General features: G+C 34.4%; 2 protein-coding genes across 3 annotated transcripts; both read left to right on the top strand.

Moving 5' to 3' along the window:
• The first annotated feature begins 809 nt into the window (after nt 1-809).
• Nucleotides 810-9514, top strand: LOC132901919 (uncharacterized). Its single transcript, XM_060945141.1, has 6 exons — nt 810-813; nt 2479-2598; nt 2965-3024; nt 3517-5163; nt 5932-6320; nt 9410-9514. Exons 1-6 carry the CDS (start codon nt 810-812, stop codon nt 9512-9514), a joined length of 2325 nt encoding a protein of 774 aa, XP_060801124.1.
• A 1221-nt stretch (nt 9515-10735) lies between these two features.
• On the top strand, nt 10736-16998 carry LOC106130226 (tRNA (guanine(37)-N1)-methyltransferase). Of its 2 annotated transcripts, none has more exons than XM_060944973.1 (2): nt 10736-11257; nt 12927-16998. In XM_060944973.1, exon 2 carries the CDS (start codon nt 13214-13216, stop codon nt 14564-14566), a length of 1353 nt encoding a protein of 450 aa, XP_060800956.1. In that variant the 5' UTR covers nt 10736-11257; nt 12927-13213; the 3' UTR covers nt 14567-16998. The 2 variants fall into 2 exon arrangements, with proteins under 2 accessions (XP_060800956.1, XP_060800957.1); XM_060944974.1 differs by having other exon boundaries at nt 12974-16998.
• Nucleotides 16999-17514: the final 516 nt, after the last annotated feature.

The following is a 17514-nucleotide window of genomic DNA, read 5'->3' on the forward strand; positions in this document are numbered from 1 at the left end:
TATTCTATCTGCAAGGTATCAAGATTCTAAAACTGTAATAAAAATATTTACAATATCCTTCATATAGCATTTATTTACAATAAATTAAAATAGTAACTTATCGACCCACAAGTGTCCGATAGACACAGTGACACTTTGTTGCGCTCGAGTATGAAGGTAGACTGTTTGTTCACAGTGTACTCAGAATTATATCGCAGTGAGTGGGTAATTATAATAAATCACAAAGAATTTGTTTATATTAGGAATAGTTGTGGTATAAGCATCTCGTAGTTTCGATTATTTTGTATCAGTACTTAGACGTGTGTCACGTAATAAAAGTGCCGGAATCTGTTTTAGTTTTATAAAATGGCTAATAGAAAACTAACAGACGATGAAATTCAATGTGCTCTTGACAAAAGTGATGACGAAAACAGTTATGTGCATCAATTCCATAGTGAAGATGAAGAAAATTTTGCTGTTGACAATTGTTCTGATAGTGAAAGTAATGCGACAGAACAAGCTTCTGAAGATGATGATGAACAATTATGGAGTGACAATGATGATATACCGTTGCAAATATACGTTTCAACTCAAACTTATGACGGCAGAGATGGAATGAAGTGGAAATTAGAACCTGAGAAGAAATCATAGTGAAACATACCAATTCTGAGGCGCAAAGAGTGTTACAAAAACGATGGAAAGTAATTGACACAATCGAAATACAAGCATTTATAGGTCTGTTATTGACTATAGGTGTCAATAAACAAGGAGGCGTGGACTTTAGAGAAAATTGGGACCCAATATTTGGAAATCCAATATTTCGCGCTACAATGGGTAAAAACAGATTTGCTTCTTTGCTACGGTTTTTGAGATTTGATGATAAAAATACTAGATCTCTCAGAAAGTCAAAAGATAAACTGGCACCTAATAGAGAGTTATGGGAATAAGTACATCAAAACCCAAAAAAGTTTTATTTGCCAGGAGAAAACCTGACAATTGATGAGCAGTTAGTACCTTTTCGAGGACGTCAATACTTACCGAGTAAACCTGATAAGTATGGTATGAAAATCTGGTGGATTTGTGATAGCAAAACTAGCTTCCCGCTGTGTGGCATACCTTATCTTGGAAAAGAAGGAAGTAACAGAACGCAAAATTTGTATCCTAATTGGAACCAACGGAAGAAGTATGTACTAAGGAAAGTTTTTTTGCGTGAGGTTATAACTGAGTTAGTTACACCGCATATAAGGTGACGTAATAAAAAGGGTCTGACAAATTATCATTTAGCAGCTATTGAAGATGTAGTTGGATGCAATCAAGAAGCAAGTCAATCTTCTGAACCTGCTACAAAAAAAAAGAAGCGCTGTCACATTTGTCCTGCAAAAATATCCAGAACGTCTAAACAATGCTGCGATAAATGCAACCGAAATGTATGCTCTGAGCACTCTGTGAAAAAAATTATTTATAATGTTTGTGAATAAATATTAAATTAGTTTAAACAATTTCAGATAGTTATATGTATGTAAAAAAATAAATATTATTGCTTAAAACTACATTACAGTTTATAACTATTGTCTTTTTCTCTAGAAGTATACATGGTGTCCGTTGGACACTTCTGGTCAGTTACGTTTGTAAAGCTTACTGGGTTGTTAAGGGCAACATTGAATTTCTTAACCACAAATATCAGTTTCATTTTTCCAGTTCAAACATTTCACCATAAACATTTGGTCCTAATCGAGCCACATCATTTCCAGCTATGCAGTCCCTTTGAATTACTTTTGTACATTTAAATAGCTTGTACATAAAGCTTATCTCAAGTTCCGTACTCCTTATGCATGCTTTTGTACATATTTTTCGTCTTACTCCTATGAACACTTACATTCTACTTAAGCTTGGTGTTTTTCCCAAAACAAGACCCTTGACTTTCCCGTCATATGCGGTGCATGTATAGAACCTTCCTCTATTACTATTACGATTGAGAATCGACGCGACAATTGGAAGACAAGACCAGGCAGTGCAGCGGAACGGCGTATAGCAGAAAGTTGCCTCTCCAAGCTGGTGGTCTACGTCCAGGCAGAGTACAAGCCGCAGAGATAAGTCATTTGCAGTTATATAAAGTGAAAGTGAATGTGAGTGAATAATTTTCTATAATATGCTTACCAAGTACTAAGCTAGAGCTAGACTTTTGAGTATTGAGAACTATTGGCAGAAGTTAATATTAGAATTACACATGAACAGTGCGTTTTTCATCAAAGTACCTGCATTATCAGAAGAATTTATTGAACATACATTTATAGGTATAGTTTTATTTAAGTAACAAAATGGAAGCTTTAATAAATGTCCAAAAAAAACTTATGACTTCCATAAATAAGGCTTTCATAAATTTTAAGAAATGCCCGAAAGATAGACTGTCACCCGAGTATATCGAAATCCGGTTAGATAATTTAGAGCGGGATTGGTTGCTTTTTAGGGATAATGACAATAAATTGTATAATATTCCAGAACTATCTGAATTTGTAAATACAGAATATGTTAAGAATGGTATGTATGACGAAGCCGAAGAAGTTTATATCGAGTGTAAAGCTCACATGAAATTATGTTTAAAGAAGCTTAGCGTTACAAGTTCTTCGGCTGAGTCACATATTAACACGACTTTGTGCAGCAACCAAGGAAATAATTTAGTATCATGCGCTAAGTTGCCTAAAATTTGTATTCCTACTTTTTCCGGAAAATATTCTGAGTGGACTATGTTCCACGATATGTTCTTGTCTCTCATACATAATAACACCGCATTGGATGATGTACAAAAACTGCACTACCTAAAGGGTCATCTCACGGGTGAAGCGGAGTTACTTATTCGTCATACACCTATCACGGCATCCAATTATACTCAATGTTGGTCTCAACTCGAAAAAAGGTATAATAATAAGCGTTACTTAGCGAATTGTATTCTTAAAAGATTATTTGGACAAAGACGTTTATTTACAGAATCGGCTCCAGCTCTAAAAGACTTGCTTGACACAACCACTGACTGTTTAAGCGCATTAGGTAACTTAGGCATAGATGTTAATCAATGGGATATAATCATCATACATATAGTGACTTTTAAATTAGATAGTGAAACGCGAAAACATTGGGAGCTAACTATTTCTAACTCAGATTGCAATGATAATGAGTTACCTACATTTATACAATTTTCAAGGTTTTTAGAAAGTCGATTTAGAGCTCTCGAATTTATTGAACCAAAGGGTCAGCAAAGATCATTAGTACAACATAACATTGGCTCACACACTCAACCAAGGGCACTAGTTGCCACAAATAGTTCTACCATGCTCTGTGAATATTGTTCTGAAAAACATAAACTGTGTTTTTGTAGCGAGTTTGCTCAACAAGAAATTGACGTTAGACGCGATTTTGTAGTAAAAAATAGAATGTGTTTTAATTGTCTAGGAAGCAATCATACTAGTTATAACTGTCAAAATCCTGGTAAGTGTCGAGTTTGTAATAAGCGCCATCACACACTTTTACACTCTCCTACAGAGCAAGAACGAGATCTTACAAAACAACCGGTAGAATCAGTCAATCTTTCTACTAGTACTAATCAAATAACATCATGTATTTCTACTGCTAAAGTTATTAAAACTAAACAAGTATTATTAGCCACTGCATTGCTAAAGGCACAAACAAAGACAGGTGAATTTCAATTGATAAGAGCTTTAATTGACCAAGGCTCACAGGCCTCTTTTATAACTGAATCAGCTGTGCAATTCTTACGTTTGAAGAAAATTCCTGTTAAAGGAATAATATCTTGTTTAGGAAATTCCAAGACCGTAAATGCTACACATATGGTTATCACTAATATACAATCACGTATTGATCCTCATTTTGTTATTCAAATACACGCTTATGTCCTCAATAATATTACATCATATCTACCTGAAACAAAAGTAGAATCTCTTGATTGGTTAGATATAAAGGATATAAATTTAGCAGATCCGCAGTTCAACACTCCCAATAGAATAGATATGTTACTGGGTGCTGACATATTTAGCTGTATTTTGAAGGAAGGTATGAGAAAGAACCCAATTGGAAACCTAGTAGCACAAAGCACAAGTCTTGGGTGGATTCTTTCGGGCGTGGTCGAAACAACAGGAAAATGCAAACCTGTTAATATTAGTATATCCTCTATGCATGTTCGGGTTAATGATGATGAAATACTAAAGAAATTTTGGGAAATTGAAGAACAACAGCCTCGATTAAGTAAGTTACCAACTGAGGAAGAACAACGATGTGAAGAATTTTTTAGAGCTACAACTACAAGAACGGAGTTAGGAAGATACGTGGTAAGTCTACCATTCAAAACTGAAGAACCATTTTGCACCGGAGGCAATTCTAGACACATTGCGATAAAAAGGCTAGAAGCATTAGAGAAGAAATTAGACAAGGACAACGACTTGAAAAACAAATACATTGAAGTAATAAATGAATACCTTAAATTAGACCATATGAGACCTGTTAAGGAAACTGATGATATGACGGAATTCGCTGTATATTTGCCGCACCACGCTGTAGTAAGAAATGACAAATCTACTTCAAAAGTACGTGTAGTTTTCAATGCGTCAAGCCCAAATAATAAAGGAGTTTCTTTGAATGATACTCTCATGGTTGGACCAACTCTACAAGCTGATCTGCGTCATATTATTATGAGATGGCGATTACATCCCATTGCATTAGTAGCAGATATTATTAAAATGTATCGTCAAGTAAGGATCAATGAAAATGATGCTATATATCAAAGAATTGTATGGCGCAATAAACCTGAAGATGAAATAAAGGACTATGAGTTGGTAACGGTGACATTTGGAACAGCTTCCGTACCTTTTCTAGCAGTACGAGCCATGCATCAATTAGCTTATGATGAAGGTAAGCATTATCCTATAGCTGCAGATAATGTCTTAAACAATTTTTATATGGACGATCTGATGTCAGGTTGTTCAACAGTTCAAGACGGTATAGAACTATACACACAACTAACACAATTTTTAAAAAAGGGAGGATTTCAGTTACAGAAATGGAAAAGTAACGATAAAGATCTACAGAAGCAAATAGAAACGTGTGAGGCGGAAGAAAAAAGAGAATGGAAGGAAAATGAAAACGTGGACACAAGTACAAGTGATGATATGGCCTGTATTGACGGCCTCTGTGGCGCAGCGGTAATACGCTTGTCTGTGACACCGGGGGTCCCGGGTTCGAATCCCGGCCAGGGCATGATGAGAAAAGAACTTTTTCTGATTGGCCTGGGTCTTGGATGTTTATCTATATAAGTATTTATTATTATTATTATAAAATATAGTATCGTTGAGTTAGTATCTCGTAACACAAGTCTCGAACTTACTTCGAGGCTAACTCAATCTGTGTAATTTGTCCCGGATATATTTAAAAAAAAAAAAAAAAAAAAAATATTTAAATATTTAAGTGATGATATACATATTACTTTAGATGACACAATAAAAATACTGGGACTTACCTGGAATTGTGATAAGGACTATTTCCGATATTTGGTTCACCTCCCGGCATTATCAGGACCTGCAACAAAAAGATCTGTCCTATCCGATATAGCGCGTTTATTTGATCCTTTGGGCTGGATCGCTCCTGCTGTAATTTTAGCAAAAATATTTATCCAAAAGCTTTGGTTATCTGGAATAGGATGGGATGAAGTTCTTTCCACAAAATTATTGAAAGAATGGGAAACATACCGTGAAGAATTACAACAAGTTTCAAAGGTCCACATCCCTCGATGGGTTGGTACCGCGACTGATAGCTCTAATGTAGAGCTTCATGGATTTTGTGATGCGTCGAAATTAGCATATGCAGCTGTAATATATATTAGAGTTCTTGATAGTACTGGAAACGTCAATACTTCGTTACTTGTTGCTAAAACACGTGTTGCCCCAGTAAAACAAGTGAGTATCCCGCGTTTGGAACTATGCGGCGCCGTGTTACTTGCCAAATTATTATACGAGGCAACCGAAGTCTTACATATTGAAAAGAGTAAGGTCAAAGCATGGACAGACTCTACAATAGTGCTTTCATGGTTGAATAGCCACCCAAGTAGATGGAAGACATTTGTAGCCAATAGGGTTTCAGAAATATTGAATCTGATAGATTCATCTCATTGGCATCATGTGTCTTCTAAGGACAATCCCGCTGATTGTGCATCCAGAGGAGTTCAACCGGCTTTATTATCAGAATGTATGCTTTGGATATCCGGTCCTTCATTTTTACAAAATAGTATGATAGAATACAAACGGCCAATAGATTTGGATACACATGTAGAAGAAAATGTAAACATACATATTGCAATTGTTACGACAGAATCTTTTCTTTCGAGATTTTCTTCCCTCTCACAGTTATTAAGAGTCGTATCTTATTGTAGACGATTTTTAAAAAATAATAGAACGCAAAACCATTATATACATAAGACAGAATTGGATCAAGCCTTAAAGTGTTGCCTTAAACTAGCTCAACGAGAAGAATTTCCAGAAGAGTACAATCACTTAACAAAACAGTCTCATAATAGTGAGATTAAATCCGGAAAATTAAAATCATTGTGCCCGTATTTAGATGAAGATGAAATCATAAGGGTGAGTGGCAGATTACAACAATCTCAATTGGAAGAAGATACAAAACATCCTATAGTGCTTCCTCACTCTTCTCCTTTGACCAAATTAATTATAGCTGATGCACACAACAAAACTTTACACGGCGGACCCCAGTTGATGTTAAATTATTTGAGAACGGGATATTGGATAATTGGGGCTAGAAGTCTTGTCAAAAATCATGTCCATAAATGTGTACGATGCATAAGGTATAGAGCAAATATAAAAACTCCACTCATGGGATCGCTTCCATCTGTACGATGTTCTCCAGCAAGACCATTTATTCATAGTGGGTTAGATTACACTGGACCTATCAATATAAGAGTTTCTAAAGGAAGAGGTAATAAATCATACAAAGGTTATATTTGCGTATTTGTATGCATGGTTACTCGTGCTACTCACTTGGAAATAGTCAGTGATATGACTACAGAAGCATTTTTAGCGGCATTTCGCAGATTTGTAGCACGAAGAGGTCATTGCTTAAAGTTATTTAGTGACAATGGTACAACATTTGTAGGAGCATCAAAAGAACTAGTTAAATTACGGAATATTCAGCAATCAATAGCGTCACTTGTAGAAACGAATGGTACTGAATGGCACTATATACCACCCCATGCACCTAATTTCGGGGGATTATGGGAAAGTGCGGTCAAATCTACTAAATATCATTTGACAAGAATACTAGGAGATTCGACTTTAACGTTTGAAGAGATGAGTACACTTTTGTGTCAAATAGAAGCTTGCTTGAATTCACGTCCTATGACATTTCTTAACAATACAGATCCATCTGAACCAACTGCGTTGACTCCAGGTCACTTTCTAGTAGGTGAGCCATTGTTGTCGGTACCTGATTTTAATTTCGAAAGATCAAAAGTAAGCTCTTTAACAAGATGGCAACTAATTCAAAGGATGTTGCAAAGTTTTTGGCAACGCTGGTCAAATGAATATCTCACAACATTAATGCAGAGATATAAATGGACTAAACAAATACCCGCGCCTAAACTCAATGATTTAGTTCTTATTAAAGAGGACAATCTCCCTCCAAGTCAGTGGTTATTAGGTCGAGTAGTCGAAACTCACCCTGGAGCTGACCTTGTAACTCGTGTAGTTTCTATACGCACCAAATCTTCTATTATAAAACGTCCAGTTTCGAAGCTATGTATCTTGCCTGTTACGGATTAGAAATACAAATATGATTCCTACATTGTCACAAATACAAATTAATTATTTTCTTTTGTTCAAGAATGTACGCAATGATAATTCTAATGCTTGCATAATGTATTTTTAGTTTAATTTGTTGTTTATTCATTAAGTGAAATAAGAAGTTATGTTATGTTATGTTTATATCTTGATTTTACAGAAAGGTATTACTAATTGTTTTCATTTTAGTTTATTAATTATCAACTAGGTTTAGTTATAATGTTTTGAAATGATTTCAACCATCTATTAAATATTAGTGTATAAACCAATGTTACCAACTTCGAAGTTTCATGGCAGACGTCTTCTAAGGCCATCTTGCAATAGATGTCCTTGGCGGGCGGTATGTTCAAACTTCTATGAATTTCATTTTCAAACATTCAACCTCTTTGTGTTACTATTTGTTTGTTGCTAGCCAAGTGCTGGCCAGTTATAAAAACAATACTTTATTTTTTATTTGATGGAATGCTAGTGAAAAAAATTCGAATTTTTTTGACATCTAAACAAAACAAATTTAATGAGTGCATGTTTTTAAGAATTAAATCCTGTCTTAGTTAATTTTTATCTAACCAATAATTGTGATAATCAGTGCAAATATACCAACATTGAATTTCTTAACCACAAATATCAGTTTCATTTTTCCAGTTCAAACATTTCACCATAAACACAGCGTTTATGCACCGTTATTGTATGAATATAAAACATATACCTAGCGTAGGCTAAAAAAACTTGGGACTCTTCTTGTAGGCGATGGGCTAGCAAATGTCAATTCCATCATTAAGCCTTTTCAATACTCTATTCCGCAAGGACTTTATAAATGTATGTCTATAGGTCAACCTCTTAGGATTACATCCTCTTCCCAACCTATGCCTACCACGTGCACGATCCTAGAGTTATCAAATCTGGTAAACTCGAATTCGATTTTACTCTTTACTAGCTATTGCCCGCGATTTCGTTTGCTTTAAAAGTTTACTGACAATCAGAATACAAAAAAGCTGAACCCCTGTATTGCCCCCTGTATTAGAGGAGTGCAAGGGGGGATTTTTGTATACCAGTTTTTAGTCACCAAGCCTAGTTTTCGCGTGATGCGAGTATCAAGTAAAAACATATAACCAGAAAGGAAATTATAATGAAGTAAATAAGGCAAGGCAAAACTGCGAGTAAAAGCTAGTATACTTTACTTTATAACCACTTTACCATAGAATTTGATCTAATATTCGAATTGGATACTTTCTACAACGCTAGTCACGCATAAAACAACGCTTCTTCAATTCACCTTCACGATTTGTGACGGAGTGCAGTTACCTCAATCTATTCTTTCTTTTCTGCAATACATGAGTTCTTTGCCACAAGTGTAAAGATGTGTTGGCTCGATCATTTTTACCGCCACACATCGTATTTAGAGTGCGCTGTGAAAACTCATCCGCACAGTACACGGTCTCCGCAAATGTTTGTTCGCCTCGATATTGCATGCCACATGACGCTTTTTGCTCCCAGCGAGCCAGCGCGTGAGTAAATACTGGCGGACGGAGTACGGAGGATAATATAAAATTAACAAGAAAATGTATTTTAAACAGATTTGTGTCATGGCTAAGCATGACGCCTATGCCGGGGTCCAAGTAGAAATGACGGCCGAAGTAAACCTGCTGATGTCTCAAAGTTGTACTAGCCAATACACTTAAAAGTTAAACTGAGAATGCCGAACACAGTTCAAAGAGGAGAGAGAAATGTCATAAAACGGACCCCTGGTCACGGACCCCTTTTGGTTTCACAACATTGATTGACGTCAAATAAATTACTTAAAATAATGTTTACTACCGCTTTCCAAGCGTCAATGCAGATGAAGCGGTAACAAACTGCACTGCAGCATTTTCTTTATTCGTAATCACAAAACGTCTTCCCGTCAAAACTTAACTACAGTATCACGGAATCTAACTCTCAAGATAAGAAGAAAACTTGTAATTCATTTACATAACAGAAAACAGTCATGCCTCTTTGGCAAGATTATTTCATACTTCTTTCGCTTTGATTCCTTTATCTTACAGAATCTTTACTCGTGTCTCCAGTAACGGCTGTTCGAAATCATGGCCTGTTTACAGAGATAACTTTCATCTACATTGGTCGGGTTACATTAGTCGTTTGACTATTTGGCGGCCTCGGGCATTCGGCCTTTTCCAACTCGCTGATCATAGCGTGGTGAACTACGTTTGATTGAAAACTATTTATCTACATACCTACTTATTAATTTGTAATATTAGAGTATTATTTATACTAAACTTATACTAAGCTAATCAAGGATCTTATAAACTTAAGATTCTTCTTTCAGGTGGTAGTTGGCTAGCAACTCTAAATATAGTTTTTGAGAGTTAAATATATTATCTACTGGATAATATATTTTAGTCCATGTTCGATTACCTCTTCTGCTCATTTCAATCATCCTGTTCCATTGTATTCTCTATCCATTTCTCATTTTATATTGTGCTTAATCTCCCCAAATTTCTTCATTCGTCTGTTGCCTGCGTTGTATAGAAATTATAGTATAAGCTACTAGTCTACCTACGCCATCGGGTTCACGATGCCCAAAGACTCGCAAGTCTTATCTTTGGCACACGGGCCAAATATCCATTAATATTAAAGATTTAAGATAATAATAAATAATAGTATCTATTTGAGATTCTATGGTGCCCTGAGCTTCTTAATATAAATAATCGTTACTCTCTCTCTCTCGACCGACTCTTTATGAAACTAGAATCAACCTCATAGCTCGGCCTGTTTCTTATAAGCTATTGCTGTAGTTATTCTTTGCATAGCAATACTTGGTTGTCAATATCAAAATGTTGTCAGTGCTGTCAGTGTCATAAGATCAAGTTGTCAAAATTTTAATTTGCCAGTGAAAGCAGCGTTGCCAGACCGTACCAAAAAGTACGGTTTTCCGTACTATTCATCACACAACCGTACCACTATCGTACCTCAGTGCAGACCGTACCTTTTTCGTACCTTTTCCATATTAGTAGTTTATTTTTCACTACAACCTACAAAGGGTAAAAAACAATAAAAAATCGCCTTTTTATGTTTTGCTCAACATTCTGAATTTGTGTTCAAAAAACTTTTTTCTTCCAAACAAATAAGACTTAGCTGTTTGGATTACATTCATTGCCTTTCTTACTAAGAAACGATGAACTTAAAAAAAAAACAAAATATAGTCTGCGGTCTGCAGGACTCGAAAGAATTGGCGGGACTATCACCAAATGTCAAATAGTCAATCTGAAACCGAGATCGAACTAAATATTTAAAGATAACTTATTTTCACAAGTATGATTAGAATTTGGTTTTAATATAAAGTACTGTGTTCTGTTGTTCGGATAATCACATAACTGATTGAGAAAACAATACGAATCTCGAGACGGAAGAAAAGTTAAGTCAAGGTAAGTTGATGTTGATGATGGTTTGCATTTTTCATGCATGATTTTTGTTTGCATGGCAAGAAGGCAAAGTTGTGTGACTAAATGACAATGCTATTTCTTTTCTTATCACCACAGCCAAGGTGTGGTTTATTGCCTTTCATTCATTCTTATTAAATAGATACTGACAAACAACTTAAAATTTTGCAAACTATCTGTTCCGATCTGATGGTCAAGGGTAGAACTATATTTAATCGCCTTGGACGTTTGATATAATAAATTATTTATAGGTCGACCAGAAATATTGCAGACCTGTCAACGAGGGCGCTAATTATGCATTTTACACAATAACATTATACCCTAAACAGGATTGATAACTGATAGATACCTAGCGAAAAAACGACCCGAGCGAGATAGGTAGTACGGGGGCCGGCTGTCCCTTTTTAATAGGGCGACTTCATAGTCGCGATAGAGGCGATTTGGCTATGTGAGACAAATTAGAATTTGCTAAGATTATTTAACTTTGTAAATTTGGAATTGTTTTTATATAACATATGCTATAAAAAAACATTAAATGCTAAAAAGATGCTAAATCATCCGACGCCATGACATGATATGATTTTCAGGGTTACCATAAAAAATAAAAAAGCGAAATATAAATTTATATTTTCTTTTTGATTTAAAAATACATGCAAAGAAATTAATGCGATTGTTATTTGTTGACTTAACAATTGTTAAAATACCATAAAAATATAAGTGTTTCAATGAAATTTTTGAGTAGCCAAAACTGTTGATTAAAATAGTGTTCATTTTCGTAAATATATATTTTATATCAGTCCTTTTTTAGCAAAGCAACACCAAATAGGTATGTCATATTGAGTAAACTGTCAAATTGTCAAATATAATCAGACTTATTTTAGAAGATGTAAGAACAAGCAAGACCATAGAGCAACACTGATTACTGAATATTGTCGGGTTATGGTAACATTTTTTTTAGCCTTGTTGCCAGTTATTTTTTTTTTGTTGCTTTTTTTTATCCGCAGTGTGGCAAAGTCTGCTATATTTCTGGTCGACATATAAAATTAATAATCACCACTAGCGTCAAAATGAAACAGATAAGTTTGATGCTAAAAATCCTGTTTTTTTAATGTTTTGTTGGGGTTGCCATCTTGTGAATTAACAACCGAATTTAGAAAATTCCGGAGTATTTACGTATATCACATAAATTCATTTAAGTAATTGTCTATTTGATAGTTGTAACGATGAAACATCAAATATGTTAAATATGATACTTGAGATAGCTTGTAACCAAAGAATAATGGCACAATAGATATCGGTTTATAAGAAATTTTAAATATTTTATTTTCGCAAAATAGATTTGTCTTTTTTATCTGTGGATATATTGTGATACGTCACATACATCTCACAGAAAATGTCAAGCAAAACGTCACCTGTCAGTTTCAAACAGCGTTCACTGATTGGCGAGAAATTGTAATGTGACGTGACCGGCTGTTTTCGCGCGAATTTAAAGTAATGTTTTTTTGTAAATATTTTTCCGAAGGCTGACACGTAGCCAATTGTATGAATGCATGTGTGATTCTAATATTTGATATTCAATAATACGAAATTATACTTTGTTACAATATTTTTGTTTCATAACTTTTTCATTTTTTACGTTTTTTCGTTTTTGCAGAATCCCGACCCAACCGTACCTTGAAGTTGAAAACCGTACTTTTTCAGAAAGTCAACAGTCCTTTTTTGGGAAATCATACTGGCAACACTGAGTGAAAGCTACACGCATTTTAGAAAAGAAAATTATTTGTTTTATTTAATTATCGTTACTTATTATATATTAAAAAGTAATTTTGAAAGATAGCTGTGGATTCTACTGCAAAAAACAAGTGGAATAAATCCATTTCTGACCTCAAAATAGGTTAGTATTACTATGTTGCTTGACCATATATTTTCCATCTATAATTTATGATTTTTCGTGGTTGCCGCGCGGTTTCATTTATGATGAAGACAATCAAGGAAGTTTCCCTGGCCCCTGTTGAAGTGCGAGGCATGAAACTATTAGATCGCGAAAAATTCTTGCGTAATGTTGCAGTGCCAATTCTCAAGGTAACTGAGGAGAATCTGTCTAAAGTAACACAATGCTGCAGACCTTTCTTCCTAAAATTAGAAAATTTCAAGCCTGTACAAGATATAGTCAATGAAACATATAAAAAATGCATTCATCTGAACCCAGAAAAGATTTCAAATTGGACAGATATCACTGATGATGTTCGTACTTCTTTAAGTAAACATGGAGTTGATGAAAATAACTTCAGCATTAAGGAAGTTCAACTTTGTTATGAAAACTGGCGGTACGAGACTATTTTCAAAGCCGTTTTACCAGAAAACGAGGAAGGAGTAAGTGGTTTCTCACAAATAGGTCATATCATACATTTGAACCTACGTGATCATCTTTTAGACTATCGTCTACTCATCGGTCAAGTGTTACTAGACAAAGTGAAGACTTGCCGCACTGTTGTCAACAAAAGTAATGTTATAGACAATACATATAGGAACTTTAGTATGGAAGTTTTGGCAGGAGAGGAAGACTTTATAGTGACAGTAAAAGAAAACCGATGTAACTTCAAATTCGACTTTTCAAAAGTGTACTGGAACCCACGTTTGTGTAAAGAGCATGAGAGAATTTTGAGTTATCTAGAAAAAGGAGACACATTGTTTGATGTTTTTGCTGGAGTTGGCCCGTTCTCTATTCCGGCAGCAAAGAGGAACTGCACTGTTTTTGCCAATGATCTAAACCCTGATTCTTACAATTGGTTGAATCATAATGCGAAATACAACAAAGTTGACATGTTTCGTTTTAAATCGTACAATCTAGATGGCAAAGACTTTATTCATACTATATTTAAGGAGCATATTATTGCATCTTGTTCCAGTGAAGATAAGAGATCAAAAATACATGTGACAATGAATCTACCAGCCTTAGCGATGGACTTTGTAAAATATTTCAAAGGGTTAATAGATGATGTGAATTTATTTTCAAAGTTTGATATTGAAATAATAGTTTACGTGTATTGTTTTGTGATTGAAGGTGAAAATGCAGTGACAATATTAAATAACAGTATGGGATGTGATATGACAGATTATGTTGTTGAAGTTTTTGATGTCCGAAATGTTTCTCCTAAGAAGGAAATGATGCGAGTTACTTTTAAGTTGACAAAAGATGTGTTGTTTGATGTAAAGGACAGTGTAAATGAACCCCCAGCAAAAAAGCTATGTGTTGAACCAGAAAAGACGGAAATGTGTGTTACTAAAAACTAAAAAAATTGTTAAGTTTGTATATTTTCTATATCTTATATTAAGAAATTGCCTTAGTTTTCTTTTTTACCTTATGATAAACTGTGAAATTGTTCTTCGCAATATTTTTTCCTGTCATATTTTGAACTGAAATGTTAGATAAGGTGTCGTAACATAAGTACAAAGGTTGTATATATAAAATACATAATTGTAATAAAGAGTTGAACTTTGTACTCAATAATTGTAATTTTATTGTAACCTTGACCATGTTAACTATTTAACAACTAAGCCAGCACAACTAAATACACACTTATCAGGCCATGTTATCACCTTTGCACACTTGTAACTCAACCACACTCGATCGGAAGTAAATAACTCGAATTTGTCTCAAAGATATTGAACTTGCTCTATATACGTATGATAATTGCCTTAGTTAATAAAAATTATGCTTCTCATAAAATAAAAAATAACATATATGTAAGTGTATATACGACATCAGGGTGTCCACATTCTGGAAAGTCAGGGAAAGTCAGGGAAATGTCAGGGAAGCTTAAGGTGGTCAGGGAAAGTCAGTGAAATTGAGGGGAAAGGAGAGAAAGTCAGGGATAGTCAGGGAAAATTGAGATTTTTTCCCAGTGATTGTAAAATGAGGGATTTTTTTCCCAGTGATTGTAATGTTTATAAAGCATCAATCTGAAGTGGCCAATAAGCGTGTGGATGTCGTGTTGGAAACTTTGCACGAATCCGACAAGATAAAAGGGTTTGTCGCTGACAGTGCCAAAAGGCAATATCAAAAACTAATTTCCGAAGCACAAAATACCTGGAGCCAAAAATTTGAAGATTTTGATTATGATAAAATCGGTGTTGATGAGTTCTACCATTCACTTATTGGAGGTGATAAACAATACGTAGACATATGGAGCGTTATGAAAATCTGTTTCATCCTCTCCCACGGAAACGCGAGTGTGGAGGGCGGGTTTTCTATTAACAAATCTCTCTTGGTGGAAAATTTACTGGAAGATTCACTTATATCGCAAAGAATTATATATGACGCCTTGAAAAATATCGGTGGTCCTCAAAATTTCGCTGTTACAAAATCTTTGATCACTTCAGTTCGAAAGTCACGAAGAAGATATCAGGAAAACTTGGATAAAAAAAAAGAAAAAATGTCAGATGAACAAAAGAAAATCAAGGAAAAAAGGAAAATTGATGAACAGCTAAGAGAAGTAGAAGAGAAAAAGAAAAAATTGGAATTACAGAAGGAAAAAGAACTCGTGGAATTACAGACGTTAAAAAGGGCTTTACAAATGAAGAAAAGGAATATGTGATTAATAATGATACCTTCCTACTTATCAATTTCATTTTTCAAAGATTATAATAAGCATAAAATATTTAATTTAGGCATAACTTGGCAATAATTATAACTTGATAATAATTTAGTACCTACCTATATCAGCAGATATTTAATTTTGTTTTATAATTATATGTGGAGGTTAGAATTTTTTTGTTCATTTAAGTTCGAAGTTTAATTTTACTAGGTACTGAAACTGTTGATTTTGGTTTAAGTCTTATAATTTTACTACAGAAACTGTTGATTTTGGTTTAAGTCTTATAATTTTACTACAGAAACTGTTGATTTTGGTTTAAGTCTTATAATTTTACTACTGAAACTGTTGATTTTGGTTTAAGTCTTATAATTTTACTACAGAAACTGTTGATTTTGGTTTAAGTCTTATAATTTTACTACAGAAACTGTTGATTTTGGTTTAAGTCTTATAATTTTACTACTGAAACTGTTGATTTTGGTTTAAGTCTTATAATTTTACTACAGAAACTGTTGATTTTGGTTTAAGTCTTATAATTTTACTACTGAAACTGTTGATTTTGGTTTAAGTCTTATAATTTTACTACAGAAACTGTTGATTTTGGTTTAAGTCTTATAATTTTACTACTGAAACTGTTGATTTTGGTTTAAGTATTATAATTTTACTACTGAAACTGTTGATTTTGTTTTAAGTCTTATGCAGTTTATGCAATGTCTTATGTTATAAAATTGTTAATAAGAAAGAGTTCCTAAGTGATAAATACCGATCTCAATATATTTGCTATATAAAATAAAAGAAATTAAAATATTACCTGTATGCAGTTTTACTCAACTTATAAACTACTTTACAAATAAAACATACCTACTTGAATGATTAGGCCGTGTTCAAACCAAACTAACTGTAAGCCGCCGAATGTGAGCAGGCTTACTATGAGTCCCAGTGTACTAAAGAACATGTAATAACGTATTGTCGGTTATATGTAAACGAAAAACTGAATATGTATGGAAATAAAAGGAGTTACAGTCAGTTTGGTTTGAACACGGCCTAAATTTGGTCAGGGAAATTTAAAAAAATGGTCAGGGAAAGTCAGGGAAAAGTCAGGGAATTATTTTGAACATTAGCTGTGGACACCCTGGACATAATGTAAGTGTTTTCATTGCATCATCAAAAACTATAATGGATAAAGTTTAATTCACAAACTAATTTGAGATTGATATACATACATACAATCACGTATATACCCCTTGCGGGTTAGACAGAGCCAACAGTCTTGAAAAGACTGATAGGCCATGTTCAGCTGTTTGGTTTTATGACAGAATTGAGATTCAAATAGTGACAGATTGCTAGCCTGTCGCCTAATAGAAGAATCCCATGTTTATAAGCATATCCCTGAATCGCCTTTTAGGACATCCATGGAAACGAGATAGAGGGGTCCTATTCTTTATATTAGTGCCGTGAACCACACGGCACAGCACGACAACCACGGTTCAGGTTGACACAATCGGTTTAGCTGAAATTCACTTAGCCGTATAGGCAAAGACCCTTTTAAAGAAATCGACCATTCATACTACTTATACACAGTAAATAAGATACTTGCACACACAAGTCAAAACAAATGGTGATAAAAAGAAGTTGACTTGGTGAATT

The sequence above is a fragment of the Amyelois transitella genome, chromosome 7 (genome assembly GCF_032362555.1).
Source record: "Amyelois transitella isolate CPQ chromosome 7, ilAmyTran1.1, whole genome shotgun sequence".
Lineage (NCBI taxonomy): Eukaryota > Metazoa > Arthropoda > Insecta > Lepidoptera > Pyralidae > Amyelois > Amyelois transitella.